At 40.0% G+C, this 27,599-nt stretch overlaps 1 protein-coding gene across 1 annotated transcript in view; it reads right to left on the minus strand.

Annotated features, from left to right (window-relative positions):
• Positions 1-1,584: 1,584 nt before the first annotated feature.
• LOC121497717 (phosphatidylinositol 3,4,5-trisphosphate 3-phosphatase TPTE2-like) overlaps positions 1,585-27,599 on the minus strand; it is an 82,696-nt gene continuing 56,681 nt past the window's right edge. The window contains exons 12-17 of the mRNA XM_041767457.1: positions 26,697-26,777; positions 22,311-22,416; positions 7,779-7,870; positions 4,510-4,605; positions 3,130-3,200; positions 1,585-1,699 (exon numbers count right to left, since the gene is read on the minus strand). Of these exons, the coding sequence (XP_041623391.1) occupies positions 1,585-1,699; positions 3,130-3,200; positions 4,510-4,605; positions 7,779-7,870; positions 22,311-22,416; positions 26,697-26,777 (561 nt within the window). The remainder of the gene's footprint in view (positions 1,700-3,129; positions 3,201-4,509; positions 4,606-7,778; positions 7,871-22,310; positions 22,417-26,696; positions 26,778-27,599) is intronic.

Raw genomic sequence — 27,599 nt, forward strand, 5'->3', positions numbered from 1 at the left:
TGGGACCATGACCTGAGCCAAAGGCAGATGCCCAACCACTGAGCCACCCAGGCGCCCCTGAGCATTGTTTTTTCATCAGCAGTATTCCTGATGTAAAATAATTTCACTGCAAGTCAAGTGACAAACGTGTTTTTAAATATACACTACAATTGTGAAAGTTGGCCCACTAACATTATTCTTCTCTGCCTGGCTGTGTGATGGGACTGACATGGCAGGATGCTGTTCTATTTTTTTTTAAAAAAATAGTTAAACTTGCTATTAAGTTTTGGATAATACTATTCCAGGGTAGTAAATTCCATTTGAGAAAACCAGTATCATTCTGATATAACATTCTTGAAGTGTCCAAGGAAGTATTTACATCAGGTTCTAAGAGGGCAACTCCCATAATTCTCTTATGAGTAAAAGCACAAGAATGCGGCAACTCATAATGCATCTTGGAGGGTTAGGGAAGAGAAATCCTAACTATAATCTTATTTCAAAAAGCAAGAGTCTTAAAAATTGGGGTTTCCTTCCTTATGGCCAACAAAGTATTTTTCCCTCTATTTACCTAAGGCTGCCACCTGGTCTGCCCTCTCTGGCTTATGGCTTATGCATTTTCAAGGGAACAGTACAAGTTGTTCAGCCACAACATGTTTCTGTGACACAAATTACAGCAAGTAATGTAGTCAGAACATGGAAAGAACTTAAGGCATGTTCCTCCAAGGGGAGCAGAATAACTTAGAAAAGCAAAAAGCCTTTAGGTGGGCTGTTGCACTGGCAGCTAAGACCCTTTGAGGACTATTTAGAAGGAAAAAGAGTACCTGCATCCAGGGCGTGTCCATAAATAAGGACAATTAAGATACAGTGAAGATACTTAGAATGTGCAGCCAGGACTAAGGAGTGTTTATAATGAGAAGTTGACCTTCCTTCTCAGAGTTCCCTAAATGTAAGTGAAGTTGTGGTAAGGGAGGGGGTGGATTTTAAAATCATCTAGATTTTTCTAGGCAAACATTTCCTTTGAACTTCACTTGTCATGTTATGAAAAAGATAATCTTCAGTAACTTCTGCTTATGTTTACCAAACTTGTCTTGCCTTCCCCAAAAACTGTATAATTAAAGGAAACATGTAGCCTAAGCACTGGTGGGACTTCTTGTGGGAACAGTTCTAGGGATTTAAAACAAGTTTTGATGCCAATCTGATGATTTATAAGCTATTAACAAACAGAGGAAGAAAAAATAGAAACAACTTTTCTTAGCTGAAATTACAAATGTAAAGCAGGGAATTCTTATCTAAAAATATGTAATAAACCTCACTCAATATTGTGAGGAGTCACAATTTTTAAATGCTATTTTTATATGAAAGTTCTGTTATTTCAAAGGTCTTAAATTTGGACCACAGAACAGTAGTTATCTCAACCTGACAGAACTCCTTCAAAAAATAAAAAGCACCACTGACATTTTACTTTGTATATATTTAAGGTTTCTCAAAAACATATGTACATAAATGTAAATAAGTATACCAGGAAGGAAGTAGGTTTAGAAGATATAAATATGTGGCGGTGGGGTGGAGAACATGATTCTGTCCTAGAAAGGGAACTGTACTTGATCAGGTACCAGCTACTACTTCATCAAAATATACCTCGACTGCGAACTGTGGACGGTAAATTTTCCATGTTTTTTGTTTATGGGGATTATCCAATTCACTTCTTGGAAGATAAAGCCTAGAAAAGAAGAAACCTCGTTTCAATCGATGACCATGGCCCCTCTCTTGGCTCCTAGGAAGCCTGCTGAGAACCCGCTCCTCCCTTCCATAGCGAACAAAATCTTAATCATCAGTAACAACTTGTCCCTGATTCTTCTCACATTGCCTTCTATGGCAGTAGTGACATTTGACTTTTCATATGGCAATTTGTTAATCAGACTAGATGTGAATTAAAATCAAGCAGTAAAATAGTGTCTCTTATATGAGGATAGGGGCATTTTTGACTTATTAACCACTGTGGAACAAATAAAACTGTTCTCCTTAGTAGTAGGGAAAATTAGAAACCTGTGAAAGTGAGGAGAAAAGTGATCTAATGGGCTGCCTCTCCAATATGATCATGGGGTTATAAAGGAAAAAACTGTACCCCTTACCAAGAACTACTCTGGAGGAGCAGCACCAGATGAAGTTCTACCTGAGGGACTTCATCCATGTTATGAGTAAAAGTTTATATACACCCCAGGAAAAATTGTTAAAAATTTTCCATCAAAGCCAAAGTTTCTCTACCCATGAAATATGTGTATTGTAAGTATGTAGACCAGATGTTCCATTTATTATTGCCTTACTGGATATGAGGTATGGTGAGATGTTCAGATTTGAAGAAAAGACTAGGGTTGTATATAATGAGAATTATTAATTCATGCCACATACAATCACAACTACTTCAAAACTCATTTCTTTGGATATTTTTCCTTTTTTGTATTGGATGATACATGAGATGTATTGGGGTGATACCAATACATCTCAAATTCTCAGTGCCAAAGAATACTCCTTAAAGTACTAGAATTCTAGAGACCCTCTAGACTCAGGAATGAGTTTCCAGATAGGGAAGAAGTTTCCTTGGAATAATAGTTATTACTTTTTAAAAAATGGTTTCCCAATTTAGCCACTAGAAAATCATTTTTAACTGGGATACTAGGATTCTCTTGAAGCTGTCTTCATTGATGCTTATTGTGTCATAAATTTCTGCCACTCTAGATCTACATACCACCTTTAAACTAGCTGAAGCCTTCCTTGAGCATGCCTGACTTTTTGGCATAGAATTTGGTGGATGGTCAGTAAATTAACATACAGAGAACCTGCTGTAGTCAGAGTGACTGAGCAGACTCATATTAAACTTGCATGGGAGGGATTTATTACCATACTCAAGATCTGATTAGATTATATTTTAACTTATGCGACAGTCCTATGGCATGGGCCTTGAGGATCATGCAACAGTGGTTCTTAAGAATAGCCCATGTTTTACATGACCAGATTCAGAGGAAAAAGACAATGAAGAATGGGGGACTTGAGGGTTTCTTGGTTTCTGTAAATTGAGCATAGGATTGCCATTATGCCTTACACAGACCTTGGAGATTAAGGGGTTTCTACTGGATTGTATCAGAGCCATACCTGTTATTTTGTATAAAAGATGTGTGGAACCAAAAGAAAAAAGGGCAGTTGTCATAGTATTTAGGAAGATCCTAAAATTAAAAAAAAATTTTTTTAGTATCATTTCTACTATAAAAAATAACAGGGGTTAAAATTCTGTATTTGTCAAACAACTAGAGCCATTAAATGCATAGCATTTAATAGTCTGTAATCTTTCATGACACAGCAGAGGAGGCTTTAAGAAATGCCTGGTTCTTTCTCTTGCTCTATCAAAATTTAAGGAAATAGTCAATAGTCTCCTAGTTTACATAGTGTCGACCAGAGACTGATGCCCATTTATGCCCAAAGAGATCGTCCACTTCCACAAGGAACAGCTACATTGATAACTGTCAGTATTTAAATAAGAATACCTACATATTTTGAAAGTGTTTTCATTTCATGGCCCCTAAAAATCACAAAATTAGCAACACTGCCTGGACCAGTACTTGTACTGGTGCTGCTGCTTAGAGACCACTGATTGAGAGAGTTCAGACTGGCTTCAGTAATCAAAGGATGGCCATCCGGAATGACATAACATTTCACTATGGAACAGATGCTCTCACCACGGAGCAAGCAGGTGGTGAAGGAGGGCACAGGTTACAAACTTTAAATTGATCAACCTCGTTAATTGTAGGCAGTTCTGCTTGATGATTTTAATAGAAAAACAACCACTAAGGCCTAGAAATTTGTTATATACAGAATAACACTTGTATACTTTGTGACTGCTCGTGGGAAATTACTCATGGTATTCAGAGTAAGGACAATGGCAAACATTCTTTTCCTAAGTTAAATATTGGATTAAAATACTATTATCAACTCAAAGGAAAGTCAAATCTCCCTCATTTTAAAGTCTTTATAAATTATGGGAGCAGGGACGCCTGGGTGGCTCAGCGGTTGGGCATCTGCCTTTGGCTCAGGGCATGATCCTGGGGTCCTGGGATCAAGTTCCGCATTGGGCTTCTTGCATGGAGCCTGCTTCTCTGCCTGTGCCTCTGCCTCTCTTTCTGTGTCTTTCATGAATAAATAAAATCTTTAAAAAAATATTGAGGGGAGCATGTGTTTTAAAGATACAAAACAAAAATGTGATCACTGCTATGCAGTAGATATGCCTTGGTTTTTTTCTTATTTGAAAATATGATGTAAGTTGTATAGAATTTAGAAAAAACTGAACCAAAAACTCTTTACCTGTGTTCTTTTTATAAACTGTTACAGACCTGACCTGTTTTTCTCCCCCTTCCTGGCCAGGGGTTGATATTTCCTATCATATTCCTTGCTGGGAATTGTAGCAAAGGAAATCCTAAATCAGAATCATTCAAAAGTCCAGATGAGAATACTAGCATAGGTTCTTTCTTGATTACTCACCGAAGAAGAGAAAAATTGCACTTTGACATCGTCATACAGAGGTGGGCAGTTGGATAGCTGAATTATTACACTGTCTGTTTCAACATCATGAAATATCTGTGAATAATCACATGGAATTCAGAACTATAACCCTACCCAGTAGAAGAATAACAGTGAAGTTCAGTCTGCTTATCAAGGCTTCTGGATTTACCAAGTATGCTTGGTCTTCAAGCCCAGTCACTACCCATATAAATAAATGTGAATCATTTCTGTAAAGTTGCAATACAGTTTACACTTTTAAAAGGCCAATATTCTTGGAGGTTATGGTAATGCACTGTTGAAAAGTGAAGTATTTGGTTTTCTGTTAGAGTTTTAGTAAACATTACCGTTGAATGTGTGTCATTTGATTTTCATATGCTGGGACACAGAGCTCAGTTTTAAAGTTGGCATTCACATTTAAGAAGTAATACCTAATTGGTCATGTTTTATCAAAAAGGTGTTTGCTTTTGGGATCATAGGCCTTGTCCATAGCCGACCACTGGATGGAGTGACCAAAGATTGGCCAAGTTTCTGGAATGAAGGACTTTGAAGCTACACTGAGTATTTCTTTGTTACCGATTTACCCTGGTATAATAATGGCATGCACAATGAGAAAAGTCTGTGCTAGGCCCTGTGTAAAATACAAAAGAAAGTGCAAACTCTGGTATGCTTCAGGGAGCTATTTACATAAACAATTAGTAGAATGGCATAAATTACATGTCAAGCTGGATGATGAAGACTGGTGTGTGTGCTTTGGGGAGGTTAACAGGAAGCATAGAATAAGAAGGTTTCACAGAGGCATGGAAACAGCTGGGCATGGATTTGTATCATGAGCGCTGAAGAGAGCATCCAGTGCAGACAGTGTGGTGTGGGGTAGGGAGAGGAAAAACCAGCAAACACATGAAACAGCAATGAAAGTGTTGTGTTCCAAGGGTCAGAAGGTACTCAACTACTTTGAATGGAATCTGCAAGTCAAATTACTGATGGAAATTCGCTCAGGTCTCAGATCTGATAGGGCTATATCATAAAGGTTTAAGAGCCAGGGAAATAAGTTGTTGAAGCATGTGGTGGTGATGGTGGGGGCATTTCCTAGTGACAAAGTGGCCTGAAAATTTCCACATATAATTTAGTGTTTTATAGCTCACAAAGCAACTTCACGTATGTTATCTAATCCTCATAACACTTGAGATTTGATCTTTATTTTACAAATACACAGAGCTGAAGATACTAACCAGCTTTGACTACAGGCACACAGAGTGTCTTCTGTTCTACAGTAAGAGCAGAGAAATACTTGCATATCTTAGGACTCTCCGTACTGTACTGTATGAGAAGAAAGGGAAGGAGGGAGAGCATTGTAGAAATCTGGCAATGAGCAGATGAGCTGCCGGACTAGGCAGTGGCAATGGGAACAGAAAGGAATGGAGAAAGTGAAGAGAGATTCCAAAGGTATAATCAACAGGAATTGGTGACTGACTGGACTGGGGGTGGGGGACGTGGGGGGCGAGGGGCACAGCAAAGAAAGAATCAAAGATACTACTACCTTTTAAGGCCTGAGTGAGAGAATTCTGGTGTCATTTGCAGAAGCCGAGGAAAAGCTCATTTGACAAATTTGGATCGACAAATGTGGTAGCATTGTGGGAGTAGAGGCTGTCTACCTGCCAGGTGGTGGGTGCTCATAAACGTGTGCAGAGTGGGAGAAAGAAAAAAAAATAGTTTAAAGCAGGGGAATGGATGAGCAAAACCAAGAGTAGAGTATTTGTAGAGATAAGAACAGAAAGTCAATCAGGTCTGGAGGAGTGCCTTCAATTGGGTAAAGGTGAAGGAGTGGTGTTGGAGAAAGAAGAGAGACAAAACCCTGAGGGAGAATTATGAGAGTTTATATTTCTGAGACCCAGGAAGGTTTCTTATTACTTCAGAAAAGTTGGGTAGTCTAAGGTACTTCTTCAAGTAGAAACAAAAGAAAACAAGACTATCAGGTCCCATTGCTTTGGGCAAAGAAATACATCCCCCGTCTGACCACCCTTGCATTATTTCTCACAGTGCAGTCCCATAGGACATCTGAGGTAGAATCACTTGGGACATTGCTAACTCTAGATATTTCTGGGCCCCATTCCAGATTTCCTGAATATATTTTTGGGGTACAATCTAGGTATCTGCATCTTTATGAGTTCCTAGGTGATTCACATGCACACTAAAATTTTAGAATCAGTGCCATATTATAAAATAACCAAGAAGAAGACGACATGGCTAAAAATCACCAGATGCATGAATTTAAAATTCGGATAGATTCCTGGGGACATGCTTGGCATGTATGGAAAAGTGACAGGCAAAGCAATACTCTGAACTGAAAATATATTCAGGAAAATGCCCTGAAAAACGATTTTGAATAATGAGTTTGAGCTCTGACTTGCTCAAGGACACCAAGTTGGATGGTAACCAGAAAACAATATGGTCTTTCTTTGTGATGAGTGATGGTTTGGGGAAGTCAACATGCTGATTTGACATTGAGATTTAAAACAAACACTAGGGGAATGTAAGCTGGTGCAGCCACTCTGGAAAACAGTATGGAGGTTTCCTCAAAGAGTTGAAAATAGAGCTACCCTCTGACCCAGCAATTGTACTACTAGGGATATGCCCCAAAGATATAAATGTAGTGATCCAAAGGGGCACCTGCACCCCAATGTTTATAGCAGCAACGTCCACAATAGGCAAACAATGGAAAGAGCCCAGATGTCCACTGACAGTGAATGGATAAAGAAGATGTGGTATATATATTTATGTATTTATGTATTTATATATGTTTATATATTTATATATAATGGACTACTGAGCCATCCACAAATGAGATCTTGCCATTTACAATGATGTGGATGGAACTAGAGGGTATTATGCTAAGTGGAATAAGTCAATCAGAGAATTATGATCTCACTCAGTGGAATTTAAGAAACAAAACAGAGGATCATAGGGGAAGAAAGGAAAAAATAAAATAAGATGAAATCAGAGAGGGAGACAAACCATAAGAGACAATCTATAGGAAACAAACTGAGGGTCGCTGGAGGGGAGGGAGTAGGGGGGATAGGGTAACTGGATGATGGGCATTAAGGAGGGCAGGTGATGTAATGAGCACCAGGTATTACATAAGACTCATGAATCACTGATCTCTACCTCTGAAACCAATAATACATTATATGTTTAATTGAATTTAAGGAAAATTTTAAAAATACCAGAATTTTCAGGTTACATGCTGTTACCTGACAGTTTTTAGAAGCAGAACAGAAAAAGATGATCTTGTGCTGCATTATTACTTGTACTTTTAGATCATTTCCATTACCTTTTCCAACACCTGAAGAAAATAAAGTTAGGCTAGTTAGAGCAAAGAACAAATGTATCACCAATTAACATTATGGATTAAAAAGAGGAAACTATTCCAGCTAACAGTGTGTCAATAATGAATCATTTAGGTCTTGCTTGGATTCCATCTTCAAAAGACAAAGCTTTGAGCCCAACTTTGTCCCCTAAAGCACAACTTATAAGGCTGGGGGGGCAGAAAAAGACATAGTTCAGCTTCGAAGACTTAGAATCTCATCTCTTCACCTTTCTAGAAAAAAAAATCAGGGAAGGTAACTTGCAACATTTCCTTCTAATGTGTTACTTGCTTCAGACATCTGATAATGTTTCTCAATAATAAATAGTCTAAATTCCTCTTGCCTTCATGTAACTTCAGTTCCTAGAGCAATCCATCTCTATGGAAATATTGGACAGCTGTAATCTAAACATTCCTGTGGCATTAGGGATACATCTACAGACAAATGGTTTCTTGCTCTTTATTCAAATGACCCCCTTCTTTTAGTAGTTCCTAAAAGGGCTGGTTTCTCAAGCCTTCAATTAATTTCGTATTGCTTGCCTTTTAACCATGCGTGTGACAAATATGCACAGAAGTAAAGGTACAGAACTAAAAAGATATTCTAACAAAGTCATATATCAATCATTCTTGATGTTTATGTTTTCATTGTTTTCACTAACACCACATTAGTAATTTGTATTAAGCATCATCATTTCTCAGAGGAGGGGCAAGACAGCGGAAGAGTAGGGTCCCCAAGTCACCAAGTGAAAAGAGTTTGCGCTTCTCTCAAGGTAGGAAGACGGGGGAAAGAAATAAAGACACAAAAGGCCTCCAAGGGGGAGGGGCCCCGCGAGGAGCCGGGCTGAGGCCGGGGCGAGTGTCCCCAGGACAGGAGAGCCCCGTCCCGGAGAAGCAGGAGCTGCACCAACCTTCCCGGGCAGAAAGGGGCCCGCAGGGAGTTAGAGCAGGACCCAGGAGGGCGGGGATGCCCTCGGGCTCCAGGGGACACTAACAGACACCTGCGCCCCTGGAGAGTGCGCCGAGCTCCCTAAGGGCTGCAGCGCTCAAGGCGGGACCGGAGCAGCTCGGAGGGGCTCGGGCGGCGGCTCCGCGGAAGGGGCTGCGGGGCGGGAGCGAATCCAACAGCGCAAGCCCCGGAGCACAGGGCGCCGGGACACAGCCCAGGATCCGGCCTCCCCCGGGACAGGCAGAGGCCGGGAGGGCCCAGGACAGGGAGGACGCTCCTGCCTGGAGCTGAGCAGATCAGCGGCCCCGCCCCGGAGCCTCCAGGCCCTGCAGACGGAGAGCCCCGGAGCTACTACGGGAGCTGACTCCAGGGCTGCAGAGCTGCCCCCGCCACTGTGGCTTCCTCCTGGGGCCTCACGGGGCAAACAACCCGCACTGAGCCCTGCACCAGGCAGGGGCAGAGCAGCTCCCCCAAGTGCTAACACATGAGAATCAGCACAACAGGCCCCTCCCCCAGAAGACCAGCTAGACGGACCAGTTCCAGGGGAAGTCAAGGGACTTAAAGTATACAGAATCAGAAGATACATCCCTGTATTTTTTTTTCTTTTTGATTTCTGTTTGCTTCCCCCACCCTTTTTTTTCCTTTCTTTCGTTTTCTTCTTTTTTTTCTTCCTTTTTTCTTTTTTCATTTTCTCTTTTCTTTCCTTCTTTCTCTCCTCTCTTTTTCTCCTTTTCCCAATACAACTTGTTTTTGGCCACTCTGCACTGAGCAAAATGACTAGAAGGAAAACCTCACCTCAAAAGAAAGAATCAGAAACAGTCCTCTCTCCCACAGAGTTGCAAAATCTGGATTACAATCCAATGTCAGAAAGCCAAATCAGAAGCACTATTATACAGCTACTGGCGGCTCTAGAAAAAAGCATAAAGGACTCAAGAGACTTCATGACTGCAGAATTTAGATCTAATTAGGCAGAAATTAAAAATCAATGGAATGAGATGCAATCCAAACGAGAAGTCCTAACGACGAGGGTTAACACGGTGGAAGAACGAGTGAGTGACATAGAAGACAAGTTGATGGCAAAGAGGGAAACTGAGGAAAAAAGAGACAAACAAAAGACCATGAGGATAGATTAAGGGAAATAAACGACAGCCTGAGGAAGAAAAACCTACATTTAATTGGGGTTCCCGAGGGTGCCGAAAGGGCCAGAGGGCCAGAATATGTATTTGAACAAATCATAGCTGAAAACTTTCCTAATCTGGGAAGGGAAACAGGCATTCAGATCCAGGAAATAGAGAGATCCCCCTCCTAAAATCAATAAAAACCATTCAACACCTCGACATTTAATAGTTAAGCTTGCAAATTCCAAAGATAAAGAGAAGATCCTTAAAGCAGCAAGAGACAAGAAATCCCTGACTTATATGGGGAGGAGTATTAGGGTAACAGCAGACCTCTCCACAGAGACCTGGCAGACCAGAAAGGGTCCTAAATTCAGGGTCCTAAATGAGAAGAACATGCAGCCAAGAATACTTTATCCAGCAAGGATCTCATTCAAAATGGAAGGAGAGATAAAGAGCTTCCAAGACAGGCAGCAACTGAAAGAATATGTGACCTGCAAACCAGCTCTGCAAGAAATTTTAAGGGGGACTCTTAAAATTCCCCTTTAAGAAGAAGTCCAGTGGAACAATCCACAAAAACAAGGACTGAATAGATATCATGATGACACTAAACTCATATCTGTCAATAGTAACTATGAACGTGAATGGGCTTAATGACCCCATCAAAAGGCGCAGGGTTTCAGACTGGATAAAAAAGCAGGACCCATCTATTTGCTGTCTACAAGAGACTCATTTTAGACAGAAGGACACCTACAACCTGAAAATAAAAAGTTGGAGAACCATGTACCATTCAAATGGTCCTCAAAAGAAAGCAGGGGTAGCCATCCTCATATCAGATAAATTAAAATTTACCCCGAAGACTATAGTGAGAGATGAAGAGGGACACTATCTCATACTCAAAGGATCTATCCAACAAGAGGACTTAACAATCCTCAATATATATGCCCCGAATGTGGGAGCTGCCAAATATTTAAACCAATTAATAACCAAACTGAAGAAATACTTTGATAATAATACACTTATACTTGGTGACTTCAATATAGCTCTTTCTACTCTCGATAGGTCTTCTAAGCACATCTCCAAAGAAACAAGAGCTTTAAATGATACACTGGACCAGATGGATTTCAGAGATATCTACAGAACTTTACATCCAAACTCAAGTGAATACACATTCTTCTCAAGTGCACATGGAACTTTCTCCAGAATAGACCACATACTGGGTCACAAATCGGGGAATATTGAAAAAGAAAACCAGAGCCAGGGGCATGACAATGTCAGATTTCAGGTTGTACTACAAAGCTGTGGTCATCAAGACAGTGTGGTACTGGCACAAAAACAGACACATAAATCAATGGAACAGAATAGAGAACCCAGAAGTGGACCCTGAACTTTATGGTCAACTAATATTCAATAAAGGAGGAAAGACTATCCACTGGAAGAAAGACAGTCTCTTCAATAAATGGTGCTGGGAAAATTGGACATCCACATGCAGAAGAATGAACCTAGACCACTCCCTTGCACCAGACACAAAGATAAACTCAAAATGGATGAAAGATCTAAATGTTAGAGAAGATTCTATCAAAATCCTAGAGGAGAACACAGGCAACACCTTTTTTGAACTCAGCCCCAGTAACTTCTTGCAAGATACATCCCCGAAGGCAAAAGAAACAATAGCAAAAATGAACTATTGGGACTTCATCAAGGTAAGCAGCTTTTGCACAGTAAAGGATCCGATCAACAAAACTAAAAGACAACCTACAGAATGGGAGAAGATATTTGCAAATGACGCATCAGATAAAGGGCTAGTTTCCAAAATCTATAAAGAACTATATCTATATAGTTCTATATCTATATCTATATATCTTTATATCTATAAAGAATCTATAAAGAGTTTAATTAAACTGAACACCAAAGAAACAAACTATCCAATCATGAAATGGGCAAAAGACATGAACAGAAATCTCACAGAGGAAGACATAGACCTGGCCAACACCCACATGAGAATATGCTCTGCATCACTTGCCATCAGGGAAATACAAATCAAAACCACAATGAGATCCCACCTCACACCAGTGAGAATGGGGAACATTAACAAGGCAGGAAACCACAAATGTTGGAGAGGATGCGGAGAAAAGGGAACCCTCTTACACTGTTGGTGGGAATGTGAACTGCTGCAGCCACTCTGGAAAACTGTGTGGAGGTTCCTCAAAGAGTTAAAAATAGACCTGCCCTGTGACCCAGCAATTGCACTGTTGGGGATTTACCCCAAAGATTCAGATGCAATGAAACGCCGGGACACCTGCACCCCGATGTTTCTAGCAGCAATGTCAACAATAGCCAAACTGTGGAAGGAACCTCGGTGTCCATCGAAAGATGAATGGATAAAGAAGATGTGGTTTATGTATACAATGGAATATTCCTCAGCCATTAGAAACGACAAATATCCACCATTTGCTTCGACGTGGATGGAACTGGAGGGTATTAGGCTGAGTGAAGTATGTCAATCGGTGAAGGACAAACATTGTATGTTCTCGTTCATTTGGGGAATATAGATAATAGTGAAAGGGAATATAAGCGAAGGGAGAAGAAATGTGTGGGAAATATCAGAAAGGGAGACAGAACATAAAGACTCCTAACTCTGGGATACGAACTAGGTGTGGTGGAAGGGGAGGAGGGCAGGGGTTGGGGGTGAATCGGTGACGGGCACTGAGGGGGACACTTGACGGGATGAGCACTGGGTGTTATTCTGTATGTTGGCAAATTGAACACCAATAAAAAATAATTTTATTATATAAAAAAAAGCATCATCATTTCTTAGCCTTACTTCTTCCTTCTCATTCCAGTTGCAGAATTCCTTTCCACTGATGTCTACCAGGAATCAGTGAAATGTACAACTAAATTAATTCAAATACTTATCACATGACAGGGAAGGGCAGTGATTTATAAGCTTAGTACTCACATTTAAAACTTTTAAAGTATATTTATAAAATGAAGAATCTGTCTCAACCATACCCACCTGTGTATTTCTCCAGTTCCAAATGCATAAATATGATTGTTGTTATGCACATCTAATCAAATATGAATATATACACTCTGTTATTTTTATATATATGTACACACAAATATGAATATATAGTATTCCGCACTTCTGTTTTACAGAAATTGTTGCATACCATAGCACTGTCCTGTACCTTGCATTTTTAAAATACATGTCATAAATTTTATTTAACTCATTAATTAAAGACCAGTAAAATGTTACAGCTGGTTCAAAGTAAAGTATACAAATCACCAGGGAAAACACTATGAGGTTCCTCACTAAATTAGAAATAGAATTACCATGTGGTCCAGTAATTTTACTACTAGGTATTTACCCAAAGAATATGAAAACACTACTTTGAAAAGATATATACACCCCTATATTATTTATTGCAGCATTATTTATAGTAGCCAATATATGGGGGCAATCCAAGTGTCTATTGATAGGTGAATAGTACACATACACAATGGAATATTGCTCAGCTATAAAAGAGAATGAAATCTTGCCATTTGCAACAATATTGGATGGACCTAGAGGATATAATGCTAAGTGAAATAAGAGAGACAAATATCATGTTTCCACTCATATATGGAATTTAAGAAAATTTAAAAAAGATTTAAAAAATCAGGATTCTTAAATACAGAGAACAAACTGGTGTCTTCCAGAAGGGAGGTGGGTGGGGCGATGGGTGAAATAAAAGGGATTAAAGAATATGCTTATCTTGATGAATACTGAGTAATGTATAAAATTGTTGAATCATAATATCATATACCTGAAGCTAATATAAGCTAATGTATGTTAGTACATTAGTATGTTAGTACTTCAATTTAAAAAAGTACTGCATGTCTATAGGGGGATAAGGGCTGATGACATGAGTTTACAAACAGATACAAAGTGGCTCAATAATAAATTGATTTCCACTAGACAATACTAATTTGTATTTTTATGTTCAGAAATTATTTACAGTATTATTAGTTTTCTACAAATTACAGAGTAATAAAGAACTTAAAGACCATGAGAAGGAGGGATAATCCCAGAATGGTGTGCTAGACAAAATATTGGTCATTTCAAGGTCCCTCACCCTTTTTTCTGATAGGCTCATCTCCCTTCTGTTTTGATCATAATCATAACAATCTGAAAGGAAGATTATTCTTATTCCAAAAGAAGGCTAATGTTTCTAACATTGGGTCAGGAAGAAACAGGAAATCTGAACAGATAAATTACTAGTAATGAAACTAAATTGGTAATCAAACAACACCCAACAAACTAAAGCCCTGGACCAAATGGAATCACAGATGAATTCTACTAAACATTTAAAGAAAAGTTAGTACCTATTCTCCTCCAACTATCCCTAGAAACAGAAGGGGAATGCAAATCTTCCAAATATATTCTATAAGGCCAGCATTACCCATTCCAAAACCAGACTAAAGTCACTATAAAAAAATTAGAGGGATGCCTGGGTGGCTTAGCAGTTGGGCTCCTGCCTTTAGCCCGGGGTGTGATTCTGGAGTCCCAGGATCTAGTCCTGTGTTGGGCTCCCTGTGTGGAGCCTGCTTCTCTCTCTGCCTGTGTCTCTGCCTCTCTCTCTGTGTCTCTCATGAATAAATAGAAAAATTTTAAAAAAGAATTAGAACTACAGGCCAACATTCCCAATGATATAAAAACCCTCAACAAAATATTAGCAAACTACACTCTACAATACATTAAAAGGATCATTTACCATGATCAGTAGGACTTATTAGAAGGATGCAAGGATGGTTCAATATTTTCAAATCATTCAACATTATATATACTACATGAGCAAAAGGAGGATAAAGATTCTATGATGGTTGTTTTTTGTTGCTGGGAAGATGGCAGAGTAGGAGGATCCTGAGCTCACTTTGTCCCACAGCCACACCAAGATAACAGCCACATCAGGGCAACTAATTCTGAAAAGGACCTAAAGACTGGCAGACAGACTTTGTACAGTAGAGAGGCCACATTGAAACAGGTAGGTGAGGTGGCGGCACAGTTGAGAACCAAACCCCCAGTAAGACTAATCACAACAGGAGGGAACCCCAAGCATGAAGAAGCAAGAGGCTCAGACGCCACAGCAGGCACAAGGGAGCTGCACTGAGAAGACATATGTAGAAAAACATTGCTATAGCCATGTTAAAGAAATTATGCTCTATGGTCTCTTCTATCAGTTTATGGTTTTAGGTCTCACATTTAGGTCTTTAATCCACTCTGAATTTGTATGGTGTAAGAAAGTGGCTCAGTTTCACTCTTTTGCATGTAGCAGTCCAGTTTTCCTAACACCATTTGTTAAAGAGATGCTTTTTCCCATTGTATATTCTTGCCTCCTTTGTTATAATTAGCCATAAAAGCATGGGTTTATTTTGGGCTCATTATTCTGTTCCACTGATGTATCTATTTTTCTGACAGTCCATTGGTGTGTCTATTTTTGTGGTTACTACAACTACAACTTTCTAGTATATCTTGAAATTTGGGATTGTGATATTTCCAGCTTTGTTGTTCTTTGTCAAAATTTCTTTGGCTATTTGGGGTCTTCTGTGGTTCCATACACATTTTAGGATTATTCTATTTCTTTGAAAAATATTATTGGTTTTTTGATAGAGTTGCATTAAATCTGTGGACCATTTTGGGTAGCATGGACATTTTAACAATTTAAAATTTTAACAATGGGACTGGTTTTTTTTTAACTTCTCTTTCTGCTACTTCATTATTAGTGTAGAGAAAGACAACAGGTCTATGTATATTAATTTGGTATCCTGTGACTTTACTAAATTATCAGTTCTGGATGTTTTTTGGTGAGGATTTTCTTTTTTTTTAAGATTTTATTTATTTTAGAGAGAGAGTGCATGCATGTGTGAGCAGAGGGAGAGGCAGAAAGTGAGACAGAGGGAAAGGGAGAGAATTCTAAGCAGATTCACATTAAGTGATCAAGCACTAATGTTGTGCTTGATCCCCCAACCCTAAGATCATGAGCTGAACCGAAACCAAGAGTCAGACAATTAAGTGACAGAGCCATTCAGGTACCCTGGTGAAGCATTTTCTATATATCATATTATGGCATATACCAATACTGACAGTTTTACATCTTCCTTACCAATTTGACTGCCCTTTATTTCTTTTTCTTGTATGATTGCTGTGGCCAAGACTTCTCATACTATGTTGAGTAAAAGTAGTGAGAGTAGACATCCTTGTCTAGTTCCTGATCTTAGAGCAAGAGCTGTTTTTCACCATTGAGGATGATGTTAGCTGATGTTAGTTTTTTAAAATATATATGGCCTTTATTATGTTGAGGTATGTTCCCTCTAACCTTCTTTTTGAGAATTTTTATTGTGATTGGATGTTGTACTTTGTCAAATGCTTTTTTCTGCATCTATTGAAATGCTTATATGATTTTTATCTTCTCTCTTGATGTATCATGTTGTTGATTTGAAAATACTGAAACATCCTTGCATCTCTGGCATAAGCTCCACTGGATCATGGTGAATTTTTTAATATATTGTTGGATTCAGTTTGCTAATATTTTTTGAGGATTTTTACATTTATGTTCATCAGAGATATTGACCTGGAGTTTTCTTTTTTGGTAGTGTCCATTTTAAAAAATATTTTATTTATCTATGAGAGGGAGAGAAAGTGTGAGCATGAGAGCAGAGGGAGGGGCAGACAAAGAGGCAGGCTCTTCACTGAGTATGGAGCCTGATGCAGGGCTTGATCTCAGGACCCTGGGATCATGACCTGAGCCAAAATCAAGATTCAGACACTCAACCAATGGAACCACCCAGGCACCCTTGTCTGGGAAACTCTTTTTCTCTCCTTCTCAATGACAGCCTTGTTGGGTGGAGTGTTCTTGATTGCAGTTTTTTTCCTTTCAGGTCTTTAACGTTGGCTTTAGCAACTGTTTTCTAGTATGTCTCCTCCAGTATGGGAAACAAAAGGAACAATAAGCCATTGGGACTACAAAATAAATTTGCACAGTGAAGGAAACCACCACCAAGTTGAAAAGGCAACCTCCTGAATGGGAGAAGATACTTTAAATGATATATCTGATGTGTAATTAATATCCAAAATATATGAAGAACTTCTAAAACTCAACACCAAAATACAAATAATCTAATTTAAAGGTGAGCAGAGGACCTGAATAGACATTTTCCACAGAGGACATACAAATGGCTGACCCATGAAAAGATTCTGAACATCACTAATCATGAAAGAAAAGTAAATAAAAACCCGATAATAATATTTCACTTGACACTGTCAGAATGGGTAAAATAAGACAAGAAATAATAAGTGTTGGCAAGGATGTGGAGAATGAGGAACACTTGCACACTTTTGGTTGGAATGTAAATTGGTGCAGCCATGGTGGAAAACAGTATTGAGGTTCCTTAAGAGATGAAAAATAGGGAAAAAAAAAGAGATAAAAAATAGAAATACCATATGATCCAGCAATTGCACTACTGGGTATTTACCCAGAGAAGACAAAAACAATATTTTTTTTAATAATAGACTTATTCTTTATTGATGTTCAATTTGCCAACATACAGAATAACACCCAGTGCTCATCCTGTCAAGTGCCCACCTCAGTGCCCGCTACCCAGTCACCCCCACCCCCACCCTCCTCCCCTTCCACCACCCCTAGTTTGTTTCCCAGAGTTAGGAGTCTTCCATGTTTAAAAACAGTAATTTGAAAAGATATCTACACCTCTCTCTTTACTGCAATAGCCAAGACATGGAAGCTACTTAAGTGTCCATTGATAGATGAATAAAGAGATGATTAGATATAGATATAGATATATAACTCACCCATAAAAAGAATGATATTTTGCTATTTGTGACAACATGGATGGACCTCCAGGATATTATTTTAAGTGAAATAAGTCAGACAAAAATGGACAAATATCATATGGGTTTACTTTTATGTGGAATATAAAAAATAAAAAATGATCAAACAAAAAAGTAGAATCAAACCTGTAAATACAGAAAACAAACTGGTGGTTACCAGAGGGGAGGCAGATGGGAAGATGTACAAAATACGTGAAGGAGAGTGGGAGATACAGGCTTTCAGTCATGGAATGAATAAGTCATGGGGGTAAAAGGTACAGCATAGGAAATGTAGTGAGTGATACTGTAATAGTGTTGTATGGTGATAGATGGTAGCTATACTTGTGGTGAGCATAACATAACATGTAGACGTGTTGAATCACAAGGTTATGTATCTGAAATTAATGTAACATTTTGTGTCAAGTATACCTCAATAAAGAAAAAAGTTTATAAAATATGGGGAGACAATACATAGAAGTCCAAGAATTGTTACTATAAAAGAATGACAACAAAGAACATGAAGAAGAAAGCCACTGTTGCTGGAGCTGATTTATGGAGGGATAGAGAGGTAAGGGATAAAATTGAGAAGTGGGTGGTGAGGGATGGCCATGGTGTAGTGAGACATGCCAGAGACATTTTAGTTCAAGTTAAGTCAACAGAGATTTACTGAGTTCCAATGTGTTATGATCTGGGGGATTCAAAGATGAATGTATAATGGTCTCTATCTTCATGCAGTTTGCAATATAGAGTATATCCCCTGATATAGGCTAAGTAAATACAATATTAGAAATATCTCAGTATAATAGGTAGTCTTAGGTTGAGTATTTGTTAGGTCTTAGGTTGAGAAGTAGACCCTGAGCCAACCCTTTGGGTGCTAGTGATTTATAAAGGAAGTGCTTCTAGGAGGAATTAATTTATAAGAGCCAAGGAAGGGTGGGATTCAGTGTATTCAGCTTGATCGGGGTGGGGGAGGGGCGGGGATTCTTTAGTGTAAATCATACTGCAGAGTTTGTCACACTTTGAAGCAATGGAGTTGAGTTTTTGTACAACTGTTGGTCATTGCCTATGGGCTGCCCAACAGGGATGGTATCACTCTTAGTAATTTTTGGTTCCATATAAGTGAGTTGGCTTCAGTGGTAATTCTCCAAAGATTATAGCAAAGGGGGTGGAGGCTAGGGGGATGGGAGCACAGAGCTGGCTGGTAGAAGGGATCTAAGGGGATCCTGATGGGGCATCAAGAGTCTCCACCCCCAAGGGCTAACAGCACTTCTTAGCCTAGAGGGTACAACTTGAAGGACAGGCTTATAAGAGAATAATAAGGGGATAAGAGGATAATAAGTAAAATTTAAAAAGAAAAGAAGAAGAAGGTGGCTGGCCTTTAGCTTTGGCCTGATTATTTACGTGGGTACAGAAAGAATGTTAACTTACCATGTAGCCCTACTGAAGTTGGTTCTCAAGCCTGGACTCACACTGTATTGAACAATTGCTAAGATTATAACTTTGCCTGGAAGTCTTCATGAAGAATCTCAAAGTAGACTTTTATCATCTATTTTATGTAAGCCCAAGACTAGCAAACCAAACCCATGAAACCCTCTACCAGTTTTCCCCTGCAGTATTTGTACATTGGGTTAGCTCCTCTATTCGCCACATCTACAACTTACAGTTTAAACAAACAATGTTTCTACAGAGTTTCTGTAAAATTTAAAATGTTAACAGAAAAATCAGTCTTAGGATATAATATCAGACTGAGAAACACACAAAATTCTAGAACATATTAAAAACATTGTTAAGCTTAGAATTTGGGAAACAATTCCCATTCTCATTATCCATGTTAGAAAATATATTAAAACTCCATTGGACTAAGTGCCTATTTGCCTATCTGGGACAGTTTAATACTCACAGAGGTTTGTATAGATACTGTTGGTCTCATTGTTAACAAAGAGGAAATTGAAGCAGAGTATACACTCAGATACAATACTATCATGCCACCAAGTTGGTTTTATGGCTGGGTTTATATTTCTCAGTGGGAGAAAATGCTCCAATGGCTGACTGTGTTGCTTCTCTCATTAGAGAATAAAGTGGTCTACCCTTTTTGTAAGATCCCACTGAACATGGAAAGGGAACAAAGCAAAATACTGCTATCCCCTACCTTCTGACACCTGTTGGACAAGCCTGGCTCTGCCCTGGTGGGGTCTGACAGCAGCTGGAATTCTGATTGAGGTCACCCATTAGGACCCATGGCAACCCTGTCCCTCCTAATTCACACACAGCCCATGAAACAGTCATAATGGACTCTGCAGAGGACTTTGCAGTCTGCAAAGCCTTTTCACAGACAGTTTGCTCATTTATACACACAAGTAGCCTTCTGCCAGAACATACTGTGTTTCGAGGGTCTGCCTGCACAATGCTTGTTTGGAGACCTAGACCAATATTTCCCACAGAAACAATGCTACTGGATTGACACTTGTTTTCACAAGCCAAAAACCTGTGCAATGTGTTTGTGGTAATTCATTAAAATTCCTCACCACCACCTCTATGTGCGTGGTGTTGAGAAGGCGGGCAGTGAGGTGGGCACTTGACAGGATGAGCACTGGGTGTTATTCTGTATGTTGGCAAATTGAACACCAATAAAAAATAAATTTATCATTAAAAAAAGAGAAGGGATATAGAAATAATTTGAGAAAAAGCATTTTATACTTGAACTAACTGTACTTTTTTGACTATGCAGTTTTTATATATTTTAAAGGATTCTTTTATTTCTGACTAATTGGATGAAATGTTAAAAAAAATCTAGATCTTATTTTGTGCAACTCTCCAGAAAAATAAAAATACTAGGCTGTCTGAATGGATACCAATGCCCTGGCACCATTCCACCCATGAGAGACCTGGCACCTCCTCATGGTCCACACTCTGACTTTGGGGAGTCAGAGCATCACTCACTCCCTGCTGCGCCTCTGGCAGTGAGAGAGGTCTTATCTCATCCCCACTAGGTGGCCCTGCTCTGCAACTCCCATCTGAGCTTTTCAGAAAGTGAGGTGGGTGATGTAGAATTAGAGACCTGAGGATGGCTCCCTCCTTCTTCCACTGCTCCCCTTCCCCATCCTTTATTAAGTCCCAGAGATGGGTGATTTGACTAATTTTCCTGCCTCCTTGGATGATGGTGGATCCCATTACCTCTCCTGACATTCTTGAAGCAGGCAATCAGTCAGCTCTTTTAAGGTTTAAAAGGATTTTTACTCCTGGTAATAACCAATAGCTGAACCCCCACCCCCCTGCCAAGAGTCCAGGTTTCTCCCAACCCTTTCTTTCTTTCTTTTTTTTTTTTGCATGTGTGGTACACTTTTTTTTAAATAATAAATTTATTTTTTATTGGTGTTCAATTTGCCAACATACAGAATAACACCCAGTGCTCATCCCATCAAGGGCCCCCCTCAGTGCCTTCCACCCAGTCACCCCCACCCCCCGCCCACCTCCCCTTCCACCACCCCTAGTTCGTTTCCCAGAGTTAGGAGTCTTCCATGTTCTGTCTCCTTTTCTGATATTTCCCACTTATTTTTCCTCCTTTCCCCTTTATTCCCTTTCACTACTATTTATATTCCCCAAATGAATGAGACCATATAATGTTTGTCCTTCTCCGATTGACTTATTTCACTCAACATAATACCCTCCAGTTCCATCCACGTCGAAGCAAATGGTGACTCCCAACACTTTCTGTGTTCGTGTAGATTCAGATAGGGAAGACCTGGGTGCTGTTCCCTAGGAAGCTTTCCTTGATCCCCAGCTGAGCAGGGCCCAGTCTGTGTGTGCCTGAATACTGTGGTCGGATCTTTATCTATGTGTACGCATTCCTCTCCTTCTTAAGGGCAGAGAAACGCTTGCATGGGGGTCCCAGAGCAGGCACTTGGTAGTTATTTGTGAAAAAAGAATTTGTGGCAACAAAATTCACTTGCTGTTTGGGTATTTAAGGCATCGTTGGGCATTTAAGACATATTAAGACACCTTGAATTGCTGGGGGTGAAAGGGCCATGGGTGGAGGAGGGGAGAGGGAGAGGCCAGGTGATGAGAGAAAAAAAAGGGTCTCTGAAGGGAACATGTAAGAAAATGATACAGGGGTGCCTCTGCCAAGATGAACCCTGAACTAGAGGCAGGCATGTGGAAAGGGTGGTATCCAGGGCTCATGAGCCCTTTCTCTCCTCTCCACTGGAGGTCCAATTCTGAAAAGTCCATCCTGGGCTGAGGCCAAAGCAGCAATGAGAACAAGAGAAAAGGGAAGAGGATGGAGCCCCACAAATTGGTGATGGGAAAGGAAAAGAGAGGATACCTAAGGGCTGCTGGACTCTTCCGGGGAGGGCTGTTTATATGTGAGGATGCATAAAAGGACAGCCATGGGTTGAGACTGTCGGTATAGAGGCCGAGGAGCAACCTTCTTATGCCTGAAAAATCAGAACATTGTCCTTTGCCAAATTCTCCAATTATATATAAAGCACTTACCATGAATTGAATAAATAATGAATTTTTTTATCTTGAGTGTTTTTCTTGGAGGGAGAGTCATATTGTAGATATTTTTCACATCTGCAAAATATCCAACATACCTATTCTGCAAAACAACAGAAGCTTCAATTTAAGTGGAGATGAAAAGCCTACACTCAGCATTCCTTATATTTTTTTTATATAGAACTTAAGGAGAATCACTAATTAAAGACACATTTACTGAGTGCCATTATATAACTAGGCATGTTTATATTTGCTGCCTCATGACTGAAAATATCCCTTAGAAGAAAAATACTGAACACAGTGCTGCAAGGAGGGAACACAAAAGGAGCCAGGTGTTGCTTATAGGCTACTTATGATTGAGTGGGCACCTAATCGGAATCAGTGAAAGAGCTACAACATTACATCAAGATGCAGTTAATGCAACTGTGGAAAAGGTCCATCTGGGGGTGGAGGCTTGGCTGTAACTGAGTTGAAAGAAGATTTATGGTTTGGCACAATCTTGACTAAGTAGCCTCTTAGTCATGAAAGAATTTAAGAAGACCTCCACATGCCACTAGTAGATACATATGCCCTAACCTCCATGGCCAGTTTGAGTGTATTCACTTTTCATGTCCCCAATTCTATTTTTTGTGAGGAAGCCCTGGATCCTCTTAGCCTAGTCCTTCTCCTGTGGCAAGCTGCTCACAAGGGCTCTCCTTGACTCTTTCTACTTTTTTTTAAAGATTAAAAAAATTTTTTTTAAGATAATCTCTACACCCACATGGGGCTGGAACTTGGCAACCCTGAGATCAAGAGTCACATGTTCTACCAACAGAGCCAACCAGGCACCCTCTCCTTGACTCTCAAGAAGTGGATGAATTCTGGGGGCACCTGGGTGATGCAGTTGGTTAAGCATCTGACTCTTGGTTTTGGCTCGGGTCATGATCTTAGGGGTGTGATCTCAGGGTTGTGAGATCAAGTCCCTGTGTTGGCACTCAGCACGGGGAGTCTACTTAAGACCCTCTCCCCTTAAAAAATAAAACAAGATGAAATCCAAGAGGGAGACAAACCATAAGGGACTCTAAATGATAGAAAACAAACAGGGTCGTTGGAGGGGTGAGGGGCGGGGGGATGGGGTAACTGAGTGATGGATATCAAGGAGGGCATGTAATATAATGAGTACTGGGTGTTATATAAGACTGATGAATCACTGGACTCTACCTCTGAAACCAATAATATATGTTAATTAATTGAATTTAAATAAAAATTTAAAAATAAAAATTAAAAAATAAAGATGAAAGACAATGTCTCAGAGAAATAAAGCAATTTGCCCAAGGCCAGAAAGCTAATAAGTCTTGGGATGTGTTTCACTTGTTTAAGAAAATAAACTGTATTAAAAAAAAAAAAAGACTCTCCTTTTCCCTCTACCTCCCCCTTCCCTCCACACCTGGCACACTCTCGCTCTCAGATAAATAAATGAAACCTTAAAAAAAAAAAAAAAAGAAATGGAAGAGTTCTAGTACTGAATCAACTGGACTTCAAAGTTCACAGATGTTTTCCCACCCAATGGGATGTGTTAATAAAATTAACTGCCATATTTTCCGTTGGAAAGGGCCAGTCAAAAGAAAAGCTCATGCAAGTTCTTAACTTGGGGAATGGATGAAATGGAGTCCACAGAATGGGCCACAAAGCACAGTCAAAATATGACGGTATCAGATTTACCACCATTTCCCATGGAGGGAACTCTGTCTGGGGGCTTTGCTAACCCAGTGCTCACACTGCTGCCAGGTCCTTGTACTGTTACCCCACTGAATCAGAAGAGAGTCCATCATGGCCTGTGGTGTGCCAGTTCTAGACTGAAGTTAGAGAAACTACATGGTGTCGAAGTGGTTGGGAAGGGCAGATGTACAGGGAGAGAGTCCTTGAAGGAGTTATATCTAACATGTCCTTGGCCCCTGCCACCAGATTCTCTACTTTCCACAAAAGGCTCGTAACACACCCGAGCTCTCAAGCTGCTTCTCCTACAGCCTAAAACAACAAGGGTTTGGAGCAGGAGTTAATATGATGAACATGTGTTTAGTAAGCATTACCTACAAACAAAGGGGATACTGTGAGACACTCTGGGAGGCAAATGGTGCAAAGATGGATAAGACATGGGCCTTGCCTGCAAAAGGGATAAAATCACCACTTCAAACGGCTAGAGAATAATGCGAAGTAAACTAGTGCCCCCGAAAAACACAAAGGAGTATAAGAACTGAAAAAGTAAGAAACTCCTTACGCTCAAAGGGAAAGTGGCTCCAGGAAAGGGACCCCCACAAGCAAGGGCACGTGATTACACCATGTGGACAGGGTGGGAAAACACAAACAGTCCAAATGTGGAGTATGGGACAATGTGAGGCACATAGTGCAAGAAATGAGTGGAAAAATCACATTCTCAAAGATACTGAGTGCCAGGTGAAACGTTTAGATTTGTTGCCACTGGCAGAAACCAGTATGGATCTTGAGCATGGAAATGGCATGATGTCCATTACTATAGCTAGGCTTTTGTAAGTTCATCTATTATTTTTAGTTTATGGTTTATGGTTTTTTTCTTCCTGTTTTTTGTGAGGGTGGCAGAAAAATATCAGTGGATAAGGCTGAATTCTCTTGCCTCAAACTCAATGTCTAGAGTCAGCAGTTATAATATTGCTGCTAATGAAGGCCAAGGGTATCTATCCAGCTCCCAGCCCCTAACTCAAACTTTCATTCACAGCCATATCCACGTAGGTCTACTTAAGTGTTCCTAACTAGCTCTCACTTCAGCTTGAGGAGCAATATAGAAAAGGCACAGGATGGGAAATAATGGGCTATAGAGTCTGACACAGCTGGATTTGAGTTCTTGGTTCAAAAAGTTGGTTTTCCTTGAACCTCAATTTCTCAATCTATAAAATGGGAATCATAATGGTGCCTCCTTAGAGTTTTTGAGAATATATATTTTTTTGTATATATTTTTTATTGGAGTTCGATTTGCCAACACATAGCATAACACCCAGTGCTTATCCCGTCAAATGCCCCCCTCTGTGACAGTCACCCCATCCCCCCACCCAAGTTTTTGAGAATATTAAATGAGATAATGAATATAACACTCATAGCATGGTTTTTGCAACAAAGTCTAGAATGTTGTAAACTCTCAAGGATAAATATCCTGGTTACTGCAATAAATAAATCATAAGGAAGATCTAAAAGAGATTGAAGAGATCTAGCAACCAAATAAAATGTGTGGCCCTTGTTTAGATCCTGATTGAAACAAAGTAAATTTTAGAAACATTTAAGGTAATTATGGAAATTGGATATTATTAAGGTATTATTAAGGCATAATATTTTTTTTTAAAGATTTCTTTATTTGTTTTAGAGGGAGGGGTGGGGGAGTAGAGAGAAAATCTCAAGCAGACACCTTGTGCAGTGTAGAGTTCATCATGGGGCTCGATCTCACCACCCTAAGATCACGACCTGAGCTGAAATCAAGAATTGGATGCTTAATTCACTGAGCGACCAAGGTGCCCCTTGAGATGTAATATTTTTAGATATGATCAATGGTTTTAAGTTGTTTTCCTCCCCAAGAATCTATGTGAGATGTTACAGTGAAATACTGTGGATACAATGATCTGACAGGATTTTCTCCATAGTAGCCCGGGTTTCAAGAAGAAGTGGAGAAGGGATGTGTGTGTGAGGACAGTGGGGAGGGAATGAATGAGACATGATAAAATTCTGATTGCAGTGGCATGAAGACTATAGGGGAATTTGTTATAGGACTGTCTCAACTTTTTATGTTTGATATTATTCATCACAAAACATTTTTAAAAGGAAAAAATACAGTAACTGTATATGTTTCACATGGGTTTTCTGAGTATTAAATGAGATAATATATGTCAAAGTGCAATAATGTCTTGACTATAATAGGTTTTTGAAAGATGTTAATTCCCCCCTTTCTTTTTCTTTCAAAATGCAGCAGTCCCCTCCTCTGTCTCTGTCACACACGCACGTGATGTTCTTTCTGCAAGAAGTGAATTGCCCTAGTAGGGGTTTGTGAAAGACTCTCAGAGGGAAATAAAATGCTAGTGACTTTCCATAATCTTCAAGAGTCTAAAATCTTAGAAATTAGACCTTTCTACTTTGGAAAGGGAATCAACTTTTGAACTCTGTAGCAATGACAGATGTAAACCCGACAGCAGGATGCCTTGGGGGAACTCGGTGCTTGCAGCACATGGGCAGGGCCACAGGTGTGGCCCTCAGGCCCTGGGAAGGATCATGGCCTGTCACAGGCACCAGAGTCGAGCAGCAGAGGAGGAGTCCAAAATGCAACCAAATAGGTGCCAATCTTAACCGAACTCCCCAAAGAACCCCCTTTTAGGAAAGACAACTTACCTGAGAAGGAGTTTCAACTCCCTGAAATTTAGTGCTGGTGCTTTTATCTGTTCGCCGTTCTCCAAAATAGTAAAGGCTATCCTACAGAAAGGGGGCAATGCAATCATAGTTCATCTGCACTTTCTTTTCCCATGTGAGGCATTCGTAAAGTTTCTAAGGGCATATTATTTCCTTAAGTTAGCAGCCTTTGGGCTGAGGCCGCCCAAAATAAAGTTGATGGAAAAAGTCATGTCAAGGCTTTTTACACAAACACACACTCACACACAACTGAAGCCAAAGTTTCACAAAATAATACTTACCTTTTGATATTTCCTATTCTAATCTATTCTACTTTATTTAAAAAAATGCTTGTCACGGGGACACCAGGGTGCCTCAGTGGTTGAGCCTCTGCCTTTAGCTCAGGGCGTGATCCTGGGGCCCTGGGATTGTGTCCTGCCTCAGGCTCCCTGTGAGGAGCCTGCTTCTCCCTCTGCTTATGTCTCTGCCTCTCTCTGTGTTTCTTATGAACGAATAAATAAAATCTTTAAAAAAAAAACCCACACAAAACACTAGTCACAATCCAATAAGTTGACTTTGCAACTCACTGTTGGATTGGATCCAGTTTGAAAAACACTGTCCTGGAATATTCACTTTCCTAACCTGTGTGTCTCAAATTAGGAAGAAAGCAGATGGGGGTGCCAGAGTGTGGGGCACTATAGACAATCTGAAGCTTCTCTTCTCAGACTGCAGGCCAAGTGGGGAGCAGAGAGGCTGGGCAAATCCGTTCAGTAGGAGCTTCTCAGCACAATCATGGCAGAAATGAGACCAAGAAGCGTGCTTTAAGAACTGGAAATAGGGATCCCTGGGTGGCGCAGCAGTTTGGCGCCTGCCTTTGGCCCAGGGTGCGATCCTGGAGACCCGGGT

Source organism: Vulpes lagopus, chromosome 8, assembly GCF_018345385.1.
Source record: "Vulpes lagopus strain Blue_001 chromosome 8, ASM1834538v1, whole genome shotgun sequence".
NCBI classification, from domain to species: domain Eukaryota; kingdom Metazoa; phylum Chordata; class Mammalia; order Carnivora; family Canidae; genus Vulpes; species Vulpes lagopus.